Source organism: Solanum dulcamara, chromosome 5 (genome assembly GCF_947179165.1).
Source record: "Solanum dulcamara chromosome 5, daSolDulc1.2, whole genome shotgun sequence".
Lineage (NCBI taxonomy): Eukaryota > Viridiplantae > Streptophyta > Magnoliopsida > Solanales > Solanaceae > Solanum > Solanum dulcamara.
This window is the reverse complement of record NC_077241.1, coordinates 72,362,827-72,387,648: the sequence shown is the minus strand read 5'-3', so window position 1 is coordinate 72,387,648 and position 24,822 is coordinate 72,362,827. Positions and strand designations below refer to the sequence as shown.

The following is a 24,822-nucleotide window of genomic DNA, read 5'->3' as shown; positions in this document are numbered from 1 at the left end:
CCAGTGGATGGAATCTCCTTTGAGGTTGGTCAAAAATGGACGCCATTCTTCCTCTCCCATAGGTGCGTCCCAATACCTAAGACGATCATTGTGGCTTTGGATCAAATTGCGGGCGTCTATTGTGTAGTCCCTTTATGGTTCTCGGCGATAGAAGTGCTCTATTGCCCAGATCTGTAATAATAAATTACAGCCCCCAAAGAAGTTATTCCCCCTTGTGTATGCTGACAATGATCGAAATACTTCAGCGAGAATTATATGCACCAAGGAATAGTTATGCGGTACCGCAAAAAGTTCCATTACAATTGGCAGAATGTTGATATTTATCGAATGAAACCTCATTGGGAAGACCATAGCCCCCAAAAAGGCCATCACAAATACCCTTGGTCTCATATGCATCCATTGTCTACGAGTGCATGCAAATTCATCTCGGTGCTTATCGAAGCTCTCGAGATGACCAAATCTTTGGAAAAGATAGTCCAACTTTACCTTCCCATTTTCTGCACGCCTTAGTGATGGCAAGACACGCAGCCCCAACAACCCAAGGAAACCTTCTGTACTTATGGTTGATGGACATATTGGTGTTCTTCCTCTTATTGGTAATTCAAGAAAAATACTAAATTCCTCTAGTGTTGGAGTGATTTCAAAATCCAAGAACTTAAAGGTCACAGTGCTTGGGTCCCAAAACTCCATCAGCAATATAATGAAGATCTTGTTGGCTCGAATTCCCATGAGCGACAACAAAGCACCTAAATGCCTTCTGATCTCAACACCATGCGCCCTACGAATGTTTTGCCACCAATTTTGTATTGTATGGGGGGCCGAAACAACCATCTGAATGTTTGGGAGGTTTTGGTTGATATTCATCTGAAAGAAAGGTAAGGGTATGATAAGTATGTTTATTCCAAATCCGTCATGTGTTCTTTTTCTTTGGATCATTCATAACAACTTTCACAAAACAAATATGTCGTTAGGTGTATAACCTTTGACAAAGGGTGGATTTACTAATTGCGAAGACGGTGCATTGGATCGCCTCGCCTAAGGTGTATGCATCATGGCCTATTTTCTAGAGTAAGATTTTTTCCTAGATATTCAAGAGTGGACTGAATTTTTGCGAGAAGGCACACTAATCTTATTGTGCAAACTCTGAAACTAAAGAATCCAAAAGAAGGTTTGGGGGAGTGTGAGACACTCCCCGCGTGAACCAGTGTGTGTATTGTGTACGGCCAAAGACTCGATAGAAAATGCAAGTGACAGTGTAAGAATATCAATAACATGTAGTGTTTTTCAAGCAAATAAGGAGCGCAAGTTTGGATTTAGCTTGCGTCCTTTCAAATAACAAGTAATATAACAAATCACAATAAATAAATTAAAGCAAATAAATGCAAGTAATAAAATGAATATCCCATAATTCTAAAACTAAATTTTACTAAGGTTAAAACCTAAAATGCTAAGTACATGGGGTTTCCCCAGCAGAGTCGCCAAGCTGTCGCACCCTATTTTCGAGCGGGTCGAAATAGTTCGCAACATAAAAGTGGCTATGCCTCTGATTTTGAAATTATTTGTTTAGAGTCGCCACCTAATTTTAAGGAAAATATTAGAAAAATCATTGTAAATGTAAACTCTGTTTTGATTTGCGAAACCTGTGAGATTCTAAGTAAGGGTTTTAGTTACTCGAGGGGAAGGTATTAGGCATCCCTCAGAGCCTATCCAAAGATAGTCCTTAAATTTAGTTTTAGAAAAATGATTAGGGATATTTATTCATTTTGTTTGTTTTAGAAATATTAAGAAGAAAGGTTTTATTAATTTTGAAAAAATAGTGAAAATATAAGGTATGTCATATATATACATCTTATATATGAATGACCCAAATTTAATAATAATATATTTATTGTATAAATAAATAATAAATAATATACTTAAAATATATAAAAAATACAAATGTATATTTTAAAATCATTTGAATAAATAACTTACTTAATTTATAGTAAAATAAATGTCTAGTATTAGCAATGGTTACTTTATTTGTAGCCACAATAGAAAGAAAAATGAATAAGATAATAGGCAAGTGTAGATATATGAATATATAATATGTTGTAAATCTAATTTGGGTGAAATCTCTAAAGATTAAGGATGCGAAAAATCATTGAGTTTTAAAATATTAAACTACCCCAAATATATATACAAACAAAAATATTTAAAAGTCGACAGGAAATAAAATTATCTACGTTCTTATTTTTCTTCGGATCAGCGCCGGCTCATTAATCGGAAGACAAAATATATAAAGTTTTTGTCATTTTTCTGCTCGGGTCAACTTCCATCATTTCCGAAGGGCCTAACTACCCCTACCCCTCTTATGTTCATTTGTTATTATAATCCTAAAGCGATCTAAAAGAAATAAAAACTAACGTCCTAAAGCGTGTCTATCGACCCAACTTAATGTCCAAGAGACATTGGATATACTATTAGGGTAGGTTTTAGACCAAAGAAAATATAGGCGTCCTAATTAGACTCATCGTCAAACAAAACAGATAGGACAAGCAGTTAGCACATAAAATCTCAAATAAGCCTCTAGATTAATTAATTAGCATGCTTGAAAACACAGATAAGTTGTGAAGGTCATAATAATTATGTGTGTGCATATGATCAGACGTAGATATTGTGAAATATAAAACTTGATAAAGATAGACAATAAATTTCATTATTTTAAATATATGAAGGCAATGTTAATTACAAAGGCGATTGTAATAAAGAAGGCATGCTTGATAATTTTGGTTATTAACTAATAGTGTTTATAAATCCTATTAATATGATTTTAGTTAATAACATGATAAAGATTTATTAAAATACTAGAGATAGATATGGTATCTAAATGAAATGATATGCTAAACATTTATTAAAATGGTTTCAAAAAATATAATAAATATTTGTTAAGATCTTATAGGCATGGTTTCTACACAATATAACGTCACATTACAAGGGATATGATTTTAACCAGCAAAATCAATTTTTATCTATGGGTGTGATTTCTACATGAAACAATGTTCTTAAAATATTTACATTCAAAAAATATGCTGAAATTATTATTTAAACCTATGAACATGAATTCTAAAATATAGAAATATGATGAAATATTTATTAAAGGCGCAAAAAACTATAAGCATGATAACTACAATAACTCGTGTGAGTTCTTCCTAATATTTAGAATACATTTTTTACTACTTTGCTGAAAATCTTGGATAAAGATTATAAATATGGAATAATATAATTTTAAATAAAGAGAATGTTCTAATATAAAATTGATTAATTAACAATTATTCAAATAGTATGAGGATTGGTAATTTAACTCAAACGAGGCAAGATTTTGGGCATATTATTGCTTTCATATGTATATTTAAAGGAAGTTCAAGACATTAAACTAGATGACACGTTTTAAATACATAACAAGGATAGTAAACTAAGATTTAGTCTTTCAACGTCCTAACAAACATAAAATCAACGACCTTATTAACAAACTATTGCTTTAAATTAGATCTAAACATGATATTAATGGCATGATTTCTAAATTTTATTAAAAAACTATAGGTATGATTTATGGATTGACAACACACTACATTAGACATGATTTCTATGTAAATCAATATAATGAAAATATTTGACATCTTATAAGCATAATTTAATTCCTATAAAAATACTAAAATATTCATTAAGTCCTATAGACATGATTTGCTATATGATATTCAATATAAAATCTCATGCACATGATTTCCAAATGACTAGCATGTTAAAAATATTAATTAAAATATTTAAATATGATGTAATTAAAATTGTAGATCCAATGAACATAATGTCTACATAAAATGACATTTAAATCTGAATATGATTATTACTACATTCAAAATTATTTAGTAGATCCTACATATATAATGTCTAAATAATTAATATGACAAAGCTATTATTTGAAACTATATTCATGGTTTTAGTCTTAAAGTACAGGTTATAATGTGGAAATATCATCAAAGTAATTATTAAATGAGATTTTTCATAAACAAAGATAACACATAAAAATAAACAAATTATTTTTTAAACATGTATGATGATAAATGATATTTAACGAACTATTCTTAGATCATTTTTATTGTTATTTTTATATATATATAAAGTAAACATATTGTAAAATATATAAATTTTTATATCGTGAATAAATGGACCTAAGCATGTGGAAATGAGTAGTATAACTAGATCACATGCATTCAAACACATAAATTTATGATAAACTAAAAAATAAATAAATAAAGCAAGTAGCAAGTATATCCCCTCCCCATATATTTTCCCCAATTTTCATTATTTATATAGAGAGTTACTTACAAAATTATTACAAAACCGCATAGAGAAGCAAATAAATAAAGTAACATAAATTATAAATAAATAAAAAAATCGAAGTAGAGTAATAAAATTTCAGATCTCCGGTCCAGGCGAACTCTTTATGTCTTGAACTTTAAAGTTCAAATCCTGCTTAAAGCATAAGCAAAATACAAGCAATATACAAATATGTAGCGATATATCATGATTATACAATCTTACTACAACAAAGCAAACAAACAAAGCAAGAACATATTTCAAAATAATAAACTAATATATTGAGGAAAATGGGAACTAACCTGGATACTTCATGTATTTATTTTGACAAGATATAATATGTAAGAATCTAAAGTGAAGACAGTACAATGAAATAGGAAAAGAAAGTACTAACCGGTTAATATGAGTTTTATGTCAATGAAAAGCGGTAGCAATATCCGAGATCCAAACAAGTTGAAGTAGCAAAGAGGCAAAAGAAAGAACTCAAAAGCAATTAAGTATTTTTGTTAAAGCGCTATCTTGTGTTCTAATGTATTTTGTTTTTCTTATGTGTTTCGTCCCTTCTTTTTTTTTGTCTGTTTGTTGTCTTTTCTCTCTGTTTGTTGTCTGTCTTCTCTCTGTCAGGGACGTATCTTACAGATCCGTCTTTAACCATATTAGATTTGAAAATATGTATACCCCAAATATCAAATCTCAAAGAATTGTTGCTACCGGAGTTCGCCTTGTCGTCAACGTTGTTGTCCCCTGTTGCCTCTTGTTGTGGTCATTGTCGACCTCGCCGCCGTGGTTGCTGCTTGTCGCAGCTTGTTGGAGAAGGAGATCGCTGGAGCTGCTGGTTCGTTTGTGGCTGTTGCAGCTGTGCGTCGCGGCTGCTGTTGGCGGCTGCTCGTGGTGATGGTCTGTTGTGCGCCATGGCTGCTGATGGCAGCGTTGCCATCGCTGTGAGCTCGCTGGAGTAGTTCGTTGTTCGTTGTTGCAGTGGTATGGAGAAGAGGCAGCGTGAGAGAGATGAGGGAACGCAAGAGTGTGTGTGCGTGGGGCTGCTGGAGTGCAGCCATGGGAGGGGTTGTGGCGGCGGTTGTCTTCTCCTTTTGGAGAAGATGACCCCAAAAAAATAAAATGAAAAGGAAAAAATTCCTTTAGGTTTAGGATTTGGGTAATAATAATAAAAAATGATAGAATTAGTTATGGCCATGGATCAAAAATATAATGTACGGTTGAGATTAAAATTGAATATAAAAGTAGACTACATTAAAATTTGATTAGGAAATAATTATAAGTAATTGTAAAAATAAAATGTCATCTAATTAATTGTCAAATACATGTTGAATAAGTAAAATCATAAATTTATAAAATTATAATATTATATATGTAAAGTAAATATGCATGTACATACAATATAAATATTTGCGTATATACATATAAAATGTCATATGTATATAATACATACTAAAATAGATATGTTAACATAAACAAGTAAAAATATATAATAAACTTAAATAATAGCCCCTTTTTATATACATATGCACATAAGATCTTTTAAAATAGATGTAACACGTATATATTAATATGAATGAGTAAATAACAAAATAGACTTAGTAAGTAATATATTTTTTATATAAAGAAAATACTCATGTATATATATATATATATATGATGCATCGTATGCATACTAGAATAGATATGACATACCTATTAACTAAAATTCACAATAAACTTAATTAATAAAAAAATACTTTATATGCATATGCATATAAGTCGTATTAAAGTAGGTATGCAATATGCACAAATTAATATGAATAAGTAAATTGATAAAATATACTTAATTAAGTAATATTTATACAAAGAAAATACACACACGTATAATATATACTAAATAATGCGAAAAAGAAAAAAAATATTTGAATGTACAAAGCTTGTTATTTTCATAAACAAAAAAAAATGATGTTAATAATATTAATAAATAAAAATATTATAAGCTATGAAATCTAAAATATATGATTTTTTATTACTATTATTATTATTATTATTTTTTTGGTAAAAACTAAAAATAATTAACTTTATACATATATATATATATATATATAATTCAAGAAAATAATTTTAAAAAAAATGTCTATCTATTAAGATAGTAATTCAAAAAATAATTATAGGTCGGCCAAAATTGGGTGTCAACAGTACACACCAGTTATTTTTTTTAAGTAGATATCTACTTGATACATAGTTGCTTGATACATAGTTATATGATACATTAGTTCTGTATTTCCTGATACATCAGTTCTGTATTTGATACATCAGTTCTGATACATATCCGTAATAATTATTTACTGCAGGTTGTTGCTTCATCAGATTATCTTTATTCTGTTTATGAGTCAGGTATAAGATACATCATGTGTCTTGAAAGAAAAATATGCAATTATGACAAGTTTCAACTAGACGAGATACCATGTCCACACGCAATTGCAGTGTTGAAGAGCAAGAACATTACAGACATGCACCCATACTGTTATGATTACTACAAGCCAGAGGCGTTGACAAATACTTATCAATTGCCAATGGTTCCAATGCCAAATAAGAAAGATTGGTCTCTTCCGGAAGAAATTTTGAAAGAATTCGTCTTGCCACCAAGATACAAAAGGATGCCAAGAAGACCAAAGAAAGTAAAAAAAAAGTACTCTAGTGAGAAGATAAGAATAAGCACAAATTATTGTAGTCGTTGTGGCCATGAAGGCCACAACATAAAGACTTGTAATTTCATTCCCAAAGAGAAATGATGTTTTGTTATGCCAAGATACATTCTATTTGGATCATGTACTTACATCTACATAGTTTTTTTATAGTGTGGGTTGTATTTGATACATATATCAATTAATCAGAATAGTAATTGAATATCAATAATTGATACATGGATGGTTGGTAATTATTTTCATTGTAAATTACTTGGTATTGATAGTAATTTCGAATATGATACATGAGAATAACAGATACATAAACATTCGACGTATTAAGGGTTGATACTTTAAAGGTTGTTGTATTAATTTTCAACTGAATTGTGGTTGATACATGACATGTTGTATTGATATAGGTTGAAGATGTATCAAGAGGTGTAAAGCTTGAAACATGATAATTTGATACATAAATGTGGATGTATCAGAAACATTATAGCTTGATACATGAGAATCTGATACATAAAGTAGATGTATCAAGAGCTGTAAAGCTTGATACATGATAAACTGGTACATAAATGTAGATGTATCAGAATCATTATATCTTGATACATAAGAATCTAAAACATAATCTAGATGTATCAGAAGCTCTAAAGCTCTGGAGTTAGATCGGCTGGAGTAGCTACTTACCTTACTGGTGTCCATGAGATGCTGATACATAAATGTAGATGTATCAGAATCTGTAAAACTTGATACATTGCAATCTTATGCATAAACAATGTATTAGAAGCTGTAAAGATTGATACATCATATTCTAATACATAATTATAGATGTATCAGAATCATTAAATCATGATATATTACAATCTGATACATAAATAGATGTATCAGAAGTTGTAAAGATTGATACATGATATTCTGATATATAAATGTAGATGTATCAGAATTATTAAATCTTGATACATTACAATATGATACATAAAATAGATGTATTGAAAACAATTAATTTTGAAACATGAGAATATGATACAAAAATAAGATGTATCATAAGTATTAAGGATTGATAAATGAAAACTTGATAAATAAATAAGAAGTCTCAGAAGCATTCAAGTTTGATAAATCAGAATATGATACATAAATATGAGAAAAACTTAAAAGTCTGCTAAATTATTGAATAGCCAAAAAAATATTTACTATCGGTGCAAAAACATAAGTGTACATTCTACTACTATAAAATTAAAAAAAAAACTACTCGACGTCCATCGGTTCTCCTTGACCAGGGGATATGAAATCTCTCTTAGATTTTTTTGGATTGTCATTATCGCTAACATAACCATCCTTGGCCTTCCGATAACCATAATTCCACAATAGTGCGGCATATCTTGAACGGAAGAATTCGGCATGTAGTCCAGTAGTTGGAATAGAAATTCCATCAGTAAGATATTCAGCAAAAATAGCCATGAAAACATCACAATCCCTGCAAAAAAATGAATACACAACTTTAAAAAAAATTAAATTTGACACAGTAATGATTTAAATATGCATATTTGTTAATACTCACAGGCTATGCTTATAGCATGATAAATAAGAATTTGATACATAAACAAGATGAATCAGGAACATTAAAGTTTGATACATGAGAATCTGATACAAAAATATGATGTATCAGAAATATTAAAGCTTAATATTTAAGAATCTGATACATAAACTAGATGTATCAGGAATCAGTAAATCTTCAGGAAAATGACATTTAAAAAAAATATATATATAAACAGGATGTATCAGATTCTCATGTAAGCTTGATACATGAGAACCTGATACATAAATAAGATGTATCAGAAGTAGTAAATCCTGATACATGAGCATTTGATACATAAACTCGATGTATCAGAATCATTAAAGGTTGATACATACGAATCTGATACATAAAATTATATGTATCAGAAGCAGCATACCTTTGGGAGATTAGGGCATGTTGAAACCTCTTCAATCTTCTTGTCGGCTTCTTTGGGTGAATGTTGAACTTGAGATTTCGACTTCAATTTCTCACATAGCTTATCAATCACTGATGGATCGTTACGACGTTTGGATCTAACCTCGTCCGGTGAAACAAGAATTTCTTGATTTTTATTCAACTGAGTGAGACCAACACTAAAAGATGGAGCGGATTCCATGTGTATTAGTGAATAATATGAGTAAAAAAAAATTACAGAAGAAAACAGATGAAATCGAAGGAGGTAAGAATGAAGTGAGATACCAGTAAAGGAAAAACTTGAATATACCTTACTTAGAAGCTTGAAATTGAGTAATAAATGGACTGAAATTGGGAAAAAAAAACTGCCGATGAGGAGGCTGAAGAATAGGCGTGAATTTAGGATAACTGATATAGGTAAAAGTGATGTATCAGTGAAAGAGTGAGAGAGTTAAAAAAAATAGGAATTTTTGATATTTTTTCAACTAGTTGGGAGTATTAGTAAATATGGTAATATAACATGTGTAAATGGGTAATTTTCCCATAAATTAAATATATAAATTGACCATAAAACATATTTTGGAGTACTCATTGGAATTATCAAATCCATTGATCCAAGATCGCTGTGACCGAATTTTAACCAGGGTCAACTCTAAGTTTTTAAAATTCCTAAAATTCTTTCTAATGATCCAAAACACTTGAGAGTATCTCGGTATCCATGCAAAAGGTCCAACCAAGTCACAAACCTTATGGAACTAATGTAATCATTCAAACTTTAATTCGACCTTGTTAACTCAACCATTTACCTAACATTTAGGATTGAGTAATGAAACATAAAGTTATACAATCCAATACTAATTCCAACCGGACAATATATAACACTAAAACACATATTATCTATATAAAGAGTAAATTGGTACTCACAACTTATACACCATGATTTTAGAGATAATAATATTTTTCATCTTTTTAATAATATTATATTATTCCGTAAATTATATGCATGTTGGTTGATAAATTTTTATGCATCTTCATTGGCTTCACTTTGTATTTGTATGTATGCATACTTTAAAGGGATTAATTAAAAATTGAAAGAGCTCTTGGAATACGACCTTCAGCCTTTTTCCAATGAAACTATAATATTGATGTTTAATGTGAATTACATCGTTCAAGCATATGACCCAAGTTAGTGGAACTATTATATTTGTTTTCTTCTTTTCTTTATACTATGTTCATGAACTTTTCCATCTTCTTTATATCTGACATTATTTTAAGCTAATTTATTTATTTGTTCCGATAGGAAAAGAGATTTGATGAGGAAGATATAACTATATTAATTAATGGAGAACAATTTTATTATTTTTGGTATAATATGAAGAAAATGACTGAAGAAGTTAGAAGGAATAATGAATTAGCTAATTCTATATTGTTAAAGAGTTAAGTGATTAATGTGTTCGTTTTTAAATAATTTTGAGTTTTTATTTTGTCCAAATTATCTAGATTTTTTCTTCATTTAATATTCTAAACTTTTGGTGGAAATCAAAATTCAAAACTAAACAATACATCCAAGATCATTAGGAAAGTGACACATACTAGAAGTAGTGAAGATTTTTATATCTTTTAATTTTCAAGTAAATTATTACAAGGTTACGTAATTGAGAAACACTTCGTGCTAAAGAATCTTAGTAGACGTTGGAGATATCTTAAAAAGAGTTAAAAGTTATTTAGCATCCGTTAATAGGCATTTTCAGATGAAGTATTTAGGGCATAGTATATTACTTTTTTTCCTTTCATTTTTTGTATGTTTATTGCTAATTATGATATAATTTATGTGGTTTAATTATATTTTGAGGTATATTGATTTAGTGACAAAAATATTGTGTTGATAGTCTCTTGATAGATACTTTCAGTTTTATTCTGTTGCAATTTTTGAACTATTATTTTCTGTTTTGCCATAATCTTTTTAGCTACTGTTAATTTATTGTTGATAGTTATGTTATATTATAATGCTTATATACGATGTAGTTCGTTTTCTTTACTTTTTCATGTGTTTAGATATATCAATGGTGAATTTTTTTCACTACGTTTAATTTTGCTCCTTAATTGTTAGTGTGATGGTGAATTATCATATTTCTCTTTAAATACACTTTTTATCTTAAAAAATTTACGTTATTTTAAAAAAATAATTAGTTAATAGTATAACATGCACACAATAATTTATTCTTTATATATATATATATATATATATATATATATATATATTAGGGGTGTCAAAGTGAGCCCAATTATAGGTAACCAGCCCAAACTTTTATGGGTTAGGCTCAAGATAATTTGTATTGGGTTCAGTCTCAACCCATTCAAGTCTTAATCCATTTTAAAAGAAGAAAAAATTACTTGATTGAGTACTTTTTAAAAATTAATTACTGATTTTAATGATATTTTTTATTTATTACCATTTATAGCAATACTATGATAAATCTGCACTTGTATTAAAAGTGAATTATGCATACAATATAAATGTATTATAAGTGTTTTAAAATATATATTATGTTTGTGCAATAAGAAACTGACATAATGTATTATAAGTCTATTAAAGTATGTGATAAATCCATTATACACCTATAAAACTTGTATTATATATGTTTTATAAATAGTTCTCTGCAATATATATTAAAACTGTATTATAAATGTATTATAAGTGTTCAGTGATTTTTTTTTAATGCTATAGATGGTAAATATTTTCTTAATATTGTATATTTATGTAAATTTTCCTTAAAAGAATATTCTATTGAGCCCAACTTAATCTCCAATTTCAACCCGTTTTAAGGCTCTTTATTTGAATTGGTGTAGTGTATGTTCTCATATTAAAAGTATGAATTACTATCTATTTTCTATCTTTTAGGATTAATCTATCCATTTGTAAATTTTTATTTTTATTTTCTTGAGTTGAAATTCAAATTGTGGTTATAAAAGGTACATAATAATAGTTAAAATTATTGAAATTAAGCGGGTCAAATTGGGTGGGTCATGATCAAACCCGAATTTTAGCCCAATTGAGCCCAGTCCATTTGAGCCCAAAGTAAATTTGGGCAGGTCATGACCCAACCCGATTTTTATTTCAACCCATTTTAATATTCTCAAATCAATCCAACCCGCCCATTTAACACCCCTAATATATATATATATATATATATATATGAAAATAAGCCATAAATACTTATTTATGAGCTAAGTTTAGCCTTATCAAACTTTGTAATCCCTAGGCAGTGTAGCTCCTCTTTTTGCTCCTTTTGTGTTGCACTTCAGTTAGTTTTTAGTCAAGGAAAAATTTGCTATGTTCCATTTTAAATATTAAAAGTTGTCTGATTTGGTTCTAAGAATCATTTTTTATTATTAAATAATTATCACTGGGGAGTGCTTCCCTTTTAATTTTTAATAAGCTTTACTCAATACAAATTAATTTGAACCTCAAAATGAATATTTCAAATCCAGTCAAAAAGTTAAGAGTGTTTCAATTCATTCATTGGGTGAAAACAAAAAAATAACAATTATTGGATACATGATTACACTTTAACATATGTAAGTGGAACAATTGCTAACAAATTCAAATATGAAATCTCACTTAAGTCATGTCAGTAAACAAGAGACATAAGGCTAAAATTGAATCACTTTCAATTGTATAAATATATTAGGCCAAATGATTCAAGTAAACCATGCATACTGTTATACTAAATTAAGAGCATCTTTTGCTTATATCTACCTAAATTTGAAAATTTCTCTAATATCTGTTGATAATGCTTATTACAAACATAAAAAATCATTTGATTGGTGGGATAAGAGATACTAATTTTGCGATAAAATATAAAATTATTTTATCTTATATTTAGTTGGACTTATAATTCAAATTAGCAATTTTTAAAATTATTTTAATTACAATTATGATATTTCTTTTTATAAAATACCCAATGTTAGATACTAAACCCGAAATAAAACACTAACAAAGTTGCTCTTCTTCAAAACTTTTCTCCCAAGTCCTTTAGAAACTATCAAGGCTAAAATTCAATTATCTAGGGTAAATTAAATGCATATTATATAGCATACTTTGTAAAAATCATATATTTCAATTTTGGTTCAATAAATCAGATATATTTACTAGATAATTATATTTTTATAATTCAACATTAAAAAAATCTCGATATAACTTATTGAGCACCAAAATACTTTAATCTTCCCAATTAACTTTCCAAAGATGCAAAAATATCAAGTAAAAAATCCAAAGCCCAAAATTCTTTGAATTTGGATTATTACACATTCTCCTCCACACCCCTCCTTTCCTTTATCTTCTTTTATGCCATCATCCTGCTGCCACGTGTCCTAGGAAATATCCAAACTGAAATAAATCACCACCAAAGCTTTTCTCCATTCCTTTATCTATCACAAACATCATCTTCAATCCTTTGTAACAGAAAAAAATAAATTCAAGAAAAAGAATATTTTTTTATACTACACACATTGTGAGGGGTCGGGGGTGTTCAAGTCAAAACTACAATTATACCCCTAAACAAATTTTAAAACTACAACCATGCCCTCTCTATTCTTGGCCTTGAAATAATTATCTAAAATAGTTAACCTAAATAGCCACCTGATCACCCAACCGCTCAAACTAAAAGCAGTCGTCAGATGTATAATTCATGTATATCAGTGTATATCGGCTAAAAGAAAATAAACAATGAATCTTACTTGTTATTTGTGTAAAAATTCCTTACTCGACTTTTTAAAATGTTAATGAGTATGTGTCGAATTCTCCAAAATTAATATATTTTTAAAGGATTTGAGACAAATACAACCAGAAGAGCTCAAGCTACTCAAAATTAACTCCAAATTTGTCCAAAACAAAGGGCTAGTGTAACAGAAACCCTTTCCTATCCAAACAAAATAGCCATCTGATTTCCTCTAACCATAACCATAGCCTTTACTTCTTACAAAATTTTGTAAGCCTCACACATTTTTTTCCTAATGCCAGGACAAAATATCCTTACAAAAAAAGGAGATCAATGCCCATTCATTCATTACATGTCACACATTAATCTCTTTGGCTCAAAGACAGAGAGAAAGAAAGAGCCTCCATAATTCTATCTCTTTCTCTCTAGAAAAAAAGAAAAAAAACCTCTCAAGAAACAGAGGGGAAAAATCAAGAAAATATGGCAGTTTGTACAGTGTACACAGCTCAATCACTCAATTCTACTTGTTCAATCTCCACTCCTTCAAAATCCCACTTAGGATTTCACCAAAAACAAGTAATTTTCTACACAAAAAGAACAAACAAAACAAGAAGCACAACAAATCATGTGATAACATGTTCTGCTTCTGATGCTGAAAAAACAGTTGTAATTGGTTTAGCAGCTGACTCTGGGTGTGGGAAAAGTACATTTATGAGGAGATTAACAAGTGTTTTTGGTGGTGCTGCTGAGCCACCAAAAGGTGGAAATCCAGATTCAAACACATTGATATCAGACATGACTACTGTGATTTGTCTTGATGATTATCATTCACTTGATAGGACTGGAAGGAAGGAAAAAGGGGTAACTGCTCTTGATCCTAGAGCTAATGATTTTGATCTTATGTATGAACAAGTTAAGGCTATTAAGGAGGGTGTTGCTGTGGATAAGCCTATTTATAATCATGTTAGTGGTCTTCTTGATCCTCCTGAACTCATTAAGCCACCCAAGATTCTTGTCATTGAAGGATTACACCCCATGTAAGTACTCCATTTAACTTATATGTACTGACAGCCTTGAATATTCAATGTGATTTAACATGTTAACTTTGACGGAACTAGAATTTTGAGTTATCAATTCTGAATTCTAAAAAATACAACCAATTGGTGTGTTTTTAATGATTTGCTTATACATATTAAATGGATTTTGAAATATAATTATAGGATTTGAGCCAAAGATATTGAGTTTTGTCGAATATGTGCGAAGCTTTAGCTCCCGCTCCGGTTTGAGTGGACATAGAGTTAAAAAAAAAAGAAAGATTTTTAAAATTTTCGATCTAACCTATGTAATATACATTTATGTGGTTATAAAATCATGTCACTAAACTTAAATTGAAAAGTTCAAAAGCTAAATTATCTTTAAATATAATAGAAGTTTCAATCTTTTTAAAATAAAATATATCATATGAAATGAATAAAAAAAGTGAGAAAGATAACTTTGACTTATTTTATGAGTTATTATTCCACTTATTATTATATTTAATTGTAATTATCTTTTAAATGATTTGAATAATATTTTTTTTAAATATATTGTTAATGTATATAAATTAAACTGTGACTATGTTATTGTTAAATTCTTGAAGAAATGCAATGATGTTGTTCTCTTTCTAATGTTAACAACACACATGCAGAGAGTTGACACATTGAAAGAAAACTTTGGTTTCTCCGTATATTCAGATTCTTTAGTTCTTCTTGTCGTTTGTGTAACCAAACATACTTTATAGTAATTTACTTCCCTGCAAAAGGGAAAATGAAAAATGACAATGGTGAAGGAAATTCTCTTCTTTTGACATGTATTACTTGGCGTCTTTAAAAAATATTGACAAGTATGCGTGGATTTTTTAAAAATAATGAATTTTTAGAAAATTTGATATTAGTATAATAATATTTTTTGAAAGGTACAAATAACATAACTTTTTATATTACTTAAAAAATATTTAAGAAATGATAGATGAAAAATGGTGATAATGAGGATAAATGCTTCCTTGGTTGAGGGATAAATCAATTTTTACGACTTTATCCTCAAACTTCATTGGTAGAATTTAAAACTTTAGAATAATAAATTATTTTTTAATTACATGAGCTGCTGCAAAAATTAGATAGCAACACACCAAAAATCACTTTTGTAGCATCCTTAAGCATAATACATAAATATAAATATGCCGTTTAACTTGACTTCACCTGATATCTATGTCCTTCAATTTTAGATGTGCACAAATAGACACTTTAACTTGTATAAAATTGAACAAGTAGACAATATTTTACGTGACATAATACACGTAGGACGCCACGTAGGACACAAAATTATCATGTAGGATGAATGTGTCTCTTTGTTTAAGTTTTGAGTAGTTAAAATTTCTACTTGTGCACTAGTAAAGCTAGATGTCATAGTTGTCAGCTGAAGCCAAGTTAAGAATCATATTTAACTATTACCCCACATCCTTAAACACCATATATAACAATACCACTCTTACCTAAATTACTTCTTGATGTACTATCTTTATTACATTTAGGAGTCATTTGGTAAGAAGTATAATATTGAATAAGGTGCATCACTAATACTGAGATTTGAAATGTACAAATTAGTTGTGCTTACGTTATTTCTTGTCCATTGTTTGATTTGATGTATTAAAATTAACATGTATTGCAAAACAAATTAAAAAGTATTTGTTTACAAAAATATCTCTCACATTGTTTAATTTTGTATGTACACTTTCAGAGTCTTCAACCATTCTAATACATGTATTAATAATCTTGGTATTGCTAATATCATGGTTTATTATGTATTAGTTATACATTGAATAATACAAAATAATAACTAATACTTGCATTAGCTATACATAAATTTTAAAAAATGTACCAAACAAGAAATTAGTAATACCATAACGTAGTAAATCTGATCATTTATTTTTCATTTCCTATGGTATAAAGGTATGATGAGCGTGTGAGAGAGCTCTTGGACTTCAGTATCTACTTGGATATCAGCAATGAGGTTAAGTTTGCTTGGAAGATCCAGGTAACAATCAGTACAATATAACATGTTGTCGATGCATAGAACATCAAAACTCAAATGAAATATGCATGATATTGGTTGTTTTTTTTGACCTAAAAGCGTATTTCTTGAAAATGCAGAGGGATATGGCTGAGAGAGGACACAGCCTTGAGAGCATTAAGGCCAGTATTGAAGCCAGGAAGCCAGATTTTGATGCTTACATTGGTGGACTACTTTTCCTTGAAATAACAATTAGCTATGTTGCTCAACTCTTCAAAACAAAGTCGCAGGATGTGTGTTAGATCGTCCAAAAGCTATGCATTTTTGGAGGATCTGACACAAGTTCGACAACATATTTGGAGAGTCCAAGCAACATAACTAGTTTATATATAATATGATTAATGAATGAAGATGAATAAGATTAGTAAAGTGGCAAAAAAAATTGTATTTTGGTGCAGACACACAAAAGCAATATGCAGATGCAGTCATTGAAGTGCTCCCAACTCAGCTAATCCCAGATGACAATGAAGGCAAAGTTTTGAGAGTGAGATTGATAATGAAGGAAGGAGTGAAAAACTTCAGTCCAGTTTACCTGTTTGATGAAGGATCCACAATCTCATGGATTCCTTGCGGTAGGAAATTGACTTGTTCTTACCCTGGCATCAAATTCACCTATGGCCCTGATACCTACTTTGGCAATGAGGTATATGCTGCATTCTTTCTCTACCTGCCAAAACTTGATCATACTTATCAATCAATTCTCTCGCCCTGAGATCGACATTCCATTCCCCTTAGTCGTAGGTGCTCGTTCTATTCTGATTTGAATGAGCTGGGGCTCCCCAGGTGTATATCGTTGGCCCTTGTGGTGTCTCGGTGATACAAACATAGAAAATGTGGAAAGGATCTTCCTGGGCAAAGGGATTGATCAAGAAGGCAAGAAACTCCTCTATCCAAAGAAGAGTTATCTGCCCGAGCTATCCTAAAGTAATTATAGGTAAAGTTCTTCCATAGCTGGAGATAAGGGATGCTACTCCTTTAGAAATCGGAAATCCGCAAGGAAGGATAAGTTGCAAAATCACTAATTAAGTCATGTAGTTTTGCACCAAATATTAAGAATATGCTGAACTTAGGTTAGATCAACAAGGGTGCATCAGATGGTAATCCATTTTCTTGTCCACCTGTCTAGACTCAACCCGAGGAACTCAATTGGCAGGACATTCGTTGCTGATTACTAATCAGGCTAGAAAATTTAGCTTTGTATGTGAGGATTCATCTTAAATTGACTAGTTTTTCGCTAGTCATCAACCTACCGACCATCCTTTATCCGGGTTTGGGGCCAACCAACAATGTGAGCAAGCAAGCTAACACAGATTGAATTAGGCTGGAGTATTTTGTTATTCAATCTAATTGTATAGATAAACACTGAAAGAACATTAAAGCTTCTTCTCGAACTTCTCAATGATATGTCATCGTTCTTTAAAGACAACATGCTAGAAAATACCTGGCTAACCCAGAAAGTGGGTCTGTACCATTGCTCAGCTATTCTTCCAGAAATCATGCCTGATTTTCACCATCTGCTCTTCTTCGTACTTGCAGGTGTCTGTCTTGGAGATGGATGGCCAATTTGACAGACTAGATGAGCTCATCTATGTGGAGAGCCATTTGAGCAACCTCTCCAGTAAATTCTACGGTGAAGTTACTCAACAAATGTTGAAGCATGCTGACTTCCCTGGCAGCAACAATGGAACAGGTTTCTTCCAGACCATTGTCGGTTTGAAGATCAGAGACCTGTACGAGCAAATCGTTGCCAGCAGAGCTGGAGCTCCAGTGCAAACTGCAAAGGCCTAAACTTTGCCAAACTCTATTGACAGCTAGGCATCAGAATCATCTGTTGTACCTTGTTGTTTCCCCTCTTCCCTAAATCTTATTTGCCTACTTCTTTCCGCCACTTTCATGTCTCAGTTTCATGGTAGATAATTCCCCGTAAATGAGAAAATACACTTTGTTATGTATTATTTGTAGCTGGAAATGTGTTGAGAATTGTAACATGGACAATAAAAGGTTAAATGAATTTCAATTCCAAGCAGTTTCTGCACTATCTACTCGGAGGTAAGCTACTGAACAATAACTGAGATTGAAACCACCAATAAAAATCAGAAAATCTGATACTCACTGCTGAGACGTAAACGCAATATTTCATGCAAAACATGAATCTCAGAATGCCATACTTTTGGCAGAACGAAGGAAGCACCCAAAGACTAATACAGAGAAGCATGATATTACCAGAATTTATCAGTACTAAGTTCAACATATTAACAACCTACTACTCAAGGTTCCTTTAATGCTTACCAGAGGAAGCAACAGTTGGAGAATAAAATAATATATACATAATACAATTGATGCATACGTTGAGTCAATTTTCCTATTGTTCACTTGAGAGTAATAAACTTGTTACTACCATGTCTTGCCCAATGGTCCTTCAGGTCAACTGGATTAGAAAGATCACGACCTTCAGTTGCAAGTGTACAAAGAAGCTTATTATATGCTCCATTAGTCATTTTTCTCCCAGGCTTACGACTACCAGGCTTTGAGGGATTCATTGGAAGGGGATACTCAGATAAGGAGGTGGTACAGCATGATGATTGCCACCCACCTCCACATTTGTAGCACCGTCTAGAAACACCTGTACAGGAACAAAATGGCGGAGGCAGGCCAGAAAAATCAGCACTAGCTCGACCGTAAACTGAATTTGGATTCTTTGTAACAGTGGCCTCTCCACATCTAGCTTCTCCTTTAGTTTTTTTAGAGGCAGAAGACTTATTTTCAGGCCGTTCCACTTTCAAAAGTCTCGATACAGTTTCACGAATTCCCTTCATAGGTGGTTTCTTGTTTTTCTTAATCTTCTGTGATTTGTCCTTGAACTTGACATTCACGTTTTGTTCACCAGTCGGGGCAACAGAACGAATAGGAACAGCAGCACAAGGTTTTGATTCGGATCCAAATTTTGTTGCTGGGGGGAAATTATCTTGATGAATCCGTGGAAAATGTGAATCAAATGTCTCTTCTTTGTGGTTAACTTGAGATGCCATTTGGTAGCTTATGGAAGGAGGTTCTATCTTTGTTTGAGCCAGTCCTGCACATATAGTAGTTTGTGAGAGTTTCGGTACAACAACAACAACTACGCCTTAGTCCCAAACAAGTTGGGTACGGCAATATGAAATACACATTCTTTTTTCTTTTTTTTTGATGACAAGGGAACCCGCAGCCGCTACCCTTTGGGTGCGCACACAATAAACCCCCCTCCTGTACAATAATAGCCTACAAACCACACTAGGCAAGCCCCGTGTGACGAGCCACATTCTTCATTTAAGCTCATATCATATCATCATCAATTCATCAAACAAGATGAAAAGAAAATGACTAATAAGTTTTAGAACAAGTCTAAAACTCTACCTGTGTGAGCTTGCTTACATTCTCTGTCCCAAGCCCAGATAAAGGAGGGGGAGTTGTGGTAGGCCAGCAGCCAGCGTAAAACTTACCAATTCACGTGAGAACTTCAGTAACCTTTTATTTTTCATTTTCAAACAGGGCTACAAAGATGGTTTCAGTATGAGATCCTGAAATCAGCTACATTAATTTACAAATGGAAACGTGATTATCCTAAGTCCTAACCAATGCAACGCAAGAACTATTCAAGAATGAAGATGCAAAACCAGGGCAAAAGCAATTACACGTTAGCGATTGCACACGTTGAAAGCGTTACAAGTCAAAGTCATTCAGCAATTGCTGTAAATATAGTAGCTAAGCATATTCCCCATAAGTTTTAAGCGAAAACTGATAAAGTATCGTTCTTTTTAGTTTCAAGCATTCAAAAGAATGAGCGCCAAGAAACAGAAATACCAGTAACTACATTATATCTTGGAAACTTACATCAGAAGCAAAATCCCCGAATGCAAGTGGCTGCAGTAGGTGTAATCCAAATGTCAAACAGGTACAGAGGCATAGTTCCATCCAAGCCAATACTGTTTTGCAGATAAATTATAGCCCCATCGAATTGTTAAAATTTGAGTAAATTATACTAAATACTCCTATAATAAGACTCAGACACAGATACACTTAATGTATTTCAAAATCAAGTACTTAATCCTTCTATAATGGGAATCTTACACAAGCATTGAATTTTGTATCATTCCTAATTTTTCATTTGTATTTGATCATTACAGTACAATTTATATTAAATTACTCAGTCAAGGATATATCCTCGTGTTTCGAAATCAAACACTAGCATTCCTTATACAATGAATATCTTACCACCAAAGGTTATGGTGGAGGCATAAGTGTCTTATTCATCCTTAAACAGACGTCTCGTCTTCGAGCTATGAGAATGAAGTTGCTTTTAATAGGAAGCTTTTTACCCTCAGTTCCTAAAGTGTGACTTCTCAGCATGAATCCCGATAAGTCGGACCACAAAGGAGCACCGGACACAGATTGGAAACCAAACAAGAAAAATATTACATTAGCATTCATATATAATTGCCATCAAAATATATGGATGGTCGGCTATTTGTGTGGGATTTCAACTATATAGGGGGTTTAAGGGTTTGATTTTGAAATACTAATCGACTATATTGTATGAGTATTTATTTGATTACTTTAAAAAAATTTAAGTGGGTAACTAGCTCAAGTGGAACATGCTTTCTCTATGCCCAGGACTTGGTTCAAGTAGCAAAGGTTGAGGAACTTGCGCTAAGTCACAGGTTCCAACCTTACGTCGTACGAATTAAGCCTGATATTTAAGTGGAAGAGGAGCTGATCCATTATCTCCGAGTTCTAATTAGCATTTGACCATAGATTTTGAAAATTCATCTTCAAATTTCTGTTTGACCATGAAATTAGATCAAAATCTGATCTTCAAATATTTTCTACTTCCCAAGAACCGGCTCAGACCATTTTTTGGATTTTTAGGAGTTCCACTCACAAAACTTCAAAAAAAAATCAAAGTAAAATACATGTCCAAGCACGACTTTATATTCCAAAAATCACAACTTCAAAAACACAAATTTTTCAAGTTCCAAATTTACGACCAAACGGGAGCTAAAGACTGTTGTTGGTCCTAGGGCAGACGGATTTGTTGATCATAAGAAGAAATAACATGTATAAGTTCCAAGAATACACAATCCCACCAGAAATGAAAACAAAAAGCGACTGCAGCATCAATTGGAAACTCAGGGAAATCCACCGACCCACATAAGGTGAAAGAAAACAAACAAAAAAAATGCTTTATTTTTATAGCATAAACACCTAATTCCACACTTCTAACATATAGATAAATCAGATATCGCACATCAGGTGCAGGGAAAAAAGGGGGATAATCTTCATAGTCTCATAAAACGCAGAACACTTACAGCGGCCAGAGAGTTGGAGCAAGTGATACAAAGCTCTAATGGGTTCTTGTTATTTCGTCTTTGGTTGCGTTTGGTACGAGCCATAAGATATAATAATTTTGTAATAATATATAAAATTATTTTATTTTGTATTTAGTTATAGATATTAATTAGTTTTTGAATTATTTATATTATAATAATAAAATTAGAAAGCAAAAATTACTAACTATACACCTTATTTTAACATATTTTATAATATTTTCTACCATTTTAAATTTTCTCAAAAATTCCTATTTTCTTCTTTCTCTCTCCAACATCCGAATACATTACTCTTTCCTTCTCCGCTTTATTCTCGACTTTCTTAAATTCACACCTAAAATTAAGTCCATGTATCATCAGTTACTTCTACATAAGATTTTTTGAATTACAATCGTGATTCTTTTATTTTTCTTCCTCAATTTCAAATTCTAAAAAAGGTAGGAGAACTCCATCTTTTTTGCGTTCAATTTTATCAGATTTAAATCAAAATCAAGCTCAATTTCATATTGTTCATCTTATATTACTAATACATATGGATCCTCGTCCACTTTTTAGTATTAGACTTATCTAATTAGTTCCTCAAATTGAAGATCCTGTTAAATGAGTTTTTGATTTTGATGATGATGATTATCAAAAATTATAACTATACGACCCTCTCTACCTAAAGTTCAAAATTTCTAATGTATCTAGTTGATTAGTTCATGTATAATGTGCACATTTCAACCTTATGACACACTACATGTTTATAATTTACAACGTGTCGTGTTCAACTAACACGCTTGATACGGATTCCTAATTTAGTGAATTATAAAGTACTATGTATCAGGTTCATGTTTTGCTTAGTATTACAAAATTCAGTATAATTTACCACCAGATACATTCAACTTAGAATGCTATGTATCTGTATACATTATAACATCATATTATTGATATATAAGTCTTTCTCTTTTTGTTGTATGCACAATTGTATATCTGATACATAAATATGTCAAATTCTCCAGTCTGTACATGTATCTTGTGATGTAATGTATCTATACATGCATTTTTTGTCATAATAACGTATATTTTGTTATATTCAATGTGTATCTTTGGAGTATGTATCGTGTTCATTGTTTTATATTTGATACACTAGTTTACAAAACTTTTCTCTTTTTCAATAGTTATATTATATATTTGATATATGATTATGTCAAATTTTCTAGTTTAATATGTATTATGTTGTTGTATCTGGTATGAATTGGTGAATAACTTATTCTGAATTAGGGTGACATTATCACATATCCCGATACATAAGTTTGTTGTTATGTATCATGTTCATTGTTTTGTTATATATTTGATACATAATGATGTCAAATTGTCTTGTTTTAATCATGTGATGTAATGTATCTGCAGTTTTTGAAGGTTTCAAATCAAAATTAAAAGACTGGTTAACAGACTAGTTGAAGAAATTTAGAAAATGATGTATCTCCGATGCTCTGTTAGAAAAAATCTAAAATTTAAATTCGTTGAAGATGTTACGAGATAAAAGGGGTTGATTAATTATTTTAATTACGTGATAGCGTGTATTATGAAATCTTAATTAACTTTTACGTTTTAATTTTTTAATTAACGCAACAGTCTTAAAAACAATGCATCATGCACTATGTATCCGAAAGACATGTTATATATCCCAAAGTCAACAAAAAATATTTTTTTTTTGAAATTAAGAAAAAAAATAAAAAAATAATATAATTTAGCCTTTACACTACAAACTTTATATATGTTATACATAAATTATTTCATATACATAATAAAATATTAATAATTAATTCAAAATAATTTGTTATCAATCAATCTAATCCTCGTTGTCATCAAAGTGGAGGACAAAAGTCATGCCAAAATCCCAACGTATGCTACTCGGGGCCCTCTTGTCCATATTATATTTAATAACATAAATTAAAAGTTATTTTTATTATTAATTTTTTAAATTATTTTTTAAGAAAATATAAAGTACTTAATAGCCTTATCAAGAGAAGGTAAATATGAAAAAAAAATGAATAATTTTCTTAAATTTTGAATGATAAACTTGTTTTGAATTGTAAAATATTTTAATAATTCACTTAATATGAAGTAATAAGAGTATAAAATTTGTCACTTCTTTTTAATATGTATTACTTGTCCACTTTCTCCTTTAAGGAGAATTATAAATAAGAAGAATTTTCTTATTAATTTACTACCATTTAACTTTTTTTAATACACTTTATTCATGTACTTTATCTCTCAATATCAAGATTAACAATGAGGAACTTTTTTGAAATTTTATAATATTTATATAACGATAAAATGAAAAGAACAATTAATTAATTCTGTAAATTTTATAAATTGACAAGTACTTTGAAATAAATATTTTTAATAATAAAAACAATTAATATTAGACGGAGGTGGTAATATTTAGGGATCAATCTGATATAATCCTTTAAATATGCATTTGAATAATTTTATTTTTTATATGTTCAAAATTAAGCATAGATAATATTTGATTTTGTTATATTTATAACAAATGACGACAATTATTTTCAATGAAATTAGCTCGTGAGAAGTATGTAAACCTCTTCAACTTAAAAAATTATCTATCCAGTTCTCCGATTCATTTTCCC

General features: G+C 30.6%; 2 protein-coding genes across 5 annotated transcripts; one reads left to right on the top strand and one right to left on the bottom strand.

The window, feature by feature from the left end:
• The first annotated feature begins 14,038 nt into the window (after positions 1-14,038).
• Positions 14,039-18,849, top strand: LOC129889667 (phosphoribulokinase, chloroplastic). Its single transcript, XM_055965070.1, has 5 exons — positions 14,039-14,752; positions 16,703-16,787; positions 16,904-16,988; positions 17,222-17,466; positions 18,360-18,849. Exons 1-5 carry the CDS (start codon positions 14,196-14,198, stop codon positions 18,609-18,611), a joined length of 1,224 nt encoding a protein of 407 aa, XP_055821045.1. The 5' UTR covers positions 14,039-14,195; the 3' UTR covers positions 18,612-18,849.
• Positions 18,850-19,017: 168 nt separating this feature from the next.
• On the bottom strand, positions 19,018-22,242 carry LOC129889668 (protein BASIC PENTACYSTEINE7-like). 4 transcript variants are annotated; one of them, XM_055965072.1, is made up of 4 exons: positions 22,169-22,242; positions 21,075-21,198; positions 20,694-20,785; positions 19,018-19,896 (listed from the first exon to the last, which is right to left on the bottom strand). In XM_055965072.1, exon 4 carries the CDS (start codon positions 19,850-19,852, stop codon positions 19,193-19,195), a length of 660 nt encoding a protein of 219 aa, XP_055821047.1. In that variant the 5' UTR covers positions 19,853-19,896; positions 20,694-20,785; positions 21,075-21,198; positions 22,169-22,242; the 3' UTR covers positions 19,018-19,192. The 4 variants fall into 4 exon arrangements, with proteins under 4 accessions (XP_055821047.1, XP_055821046.1, XP_055821049.1 ...); XM_055965071.1 differs by lacking the exon at positions 21,075-21,198; XM_055965074.1 differs by lacking the exons at positions 20,694-20,785; positions 21,075-21,198 and having other exon boundaries at positions 22,169-22,239.
• Positions 22,243-24,822: the final 2,580 nt, after the last annotated feature.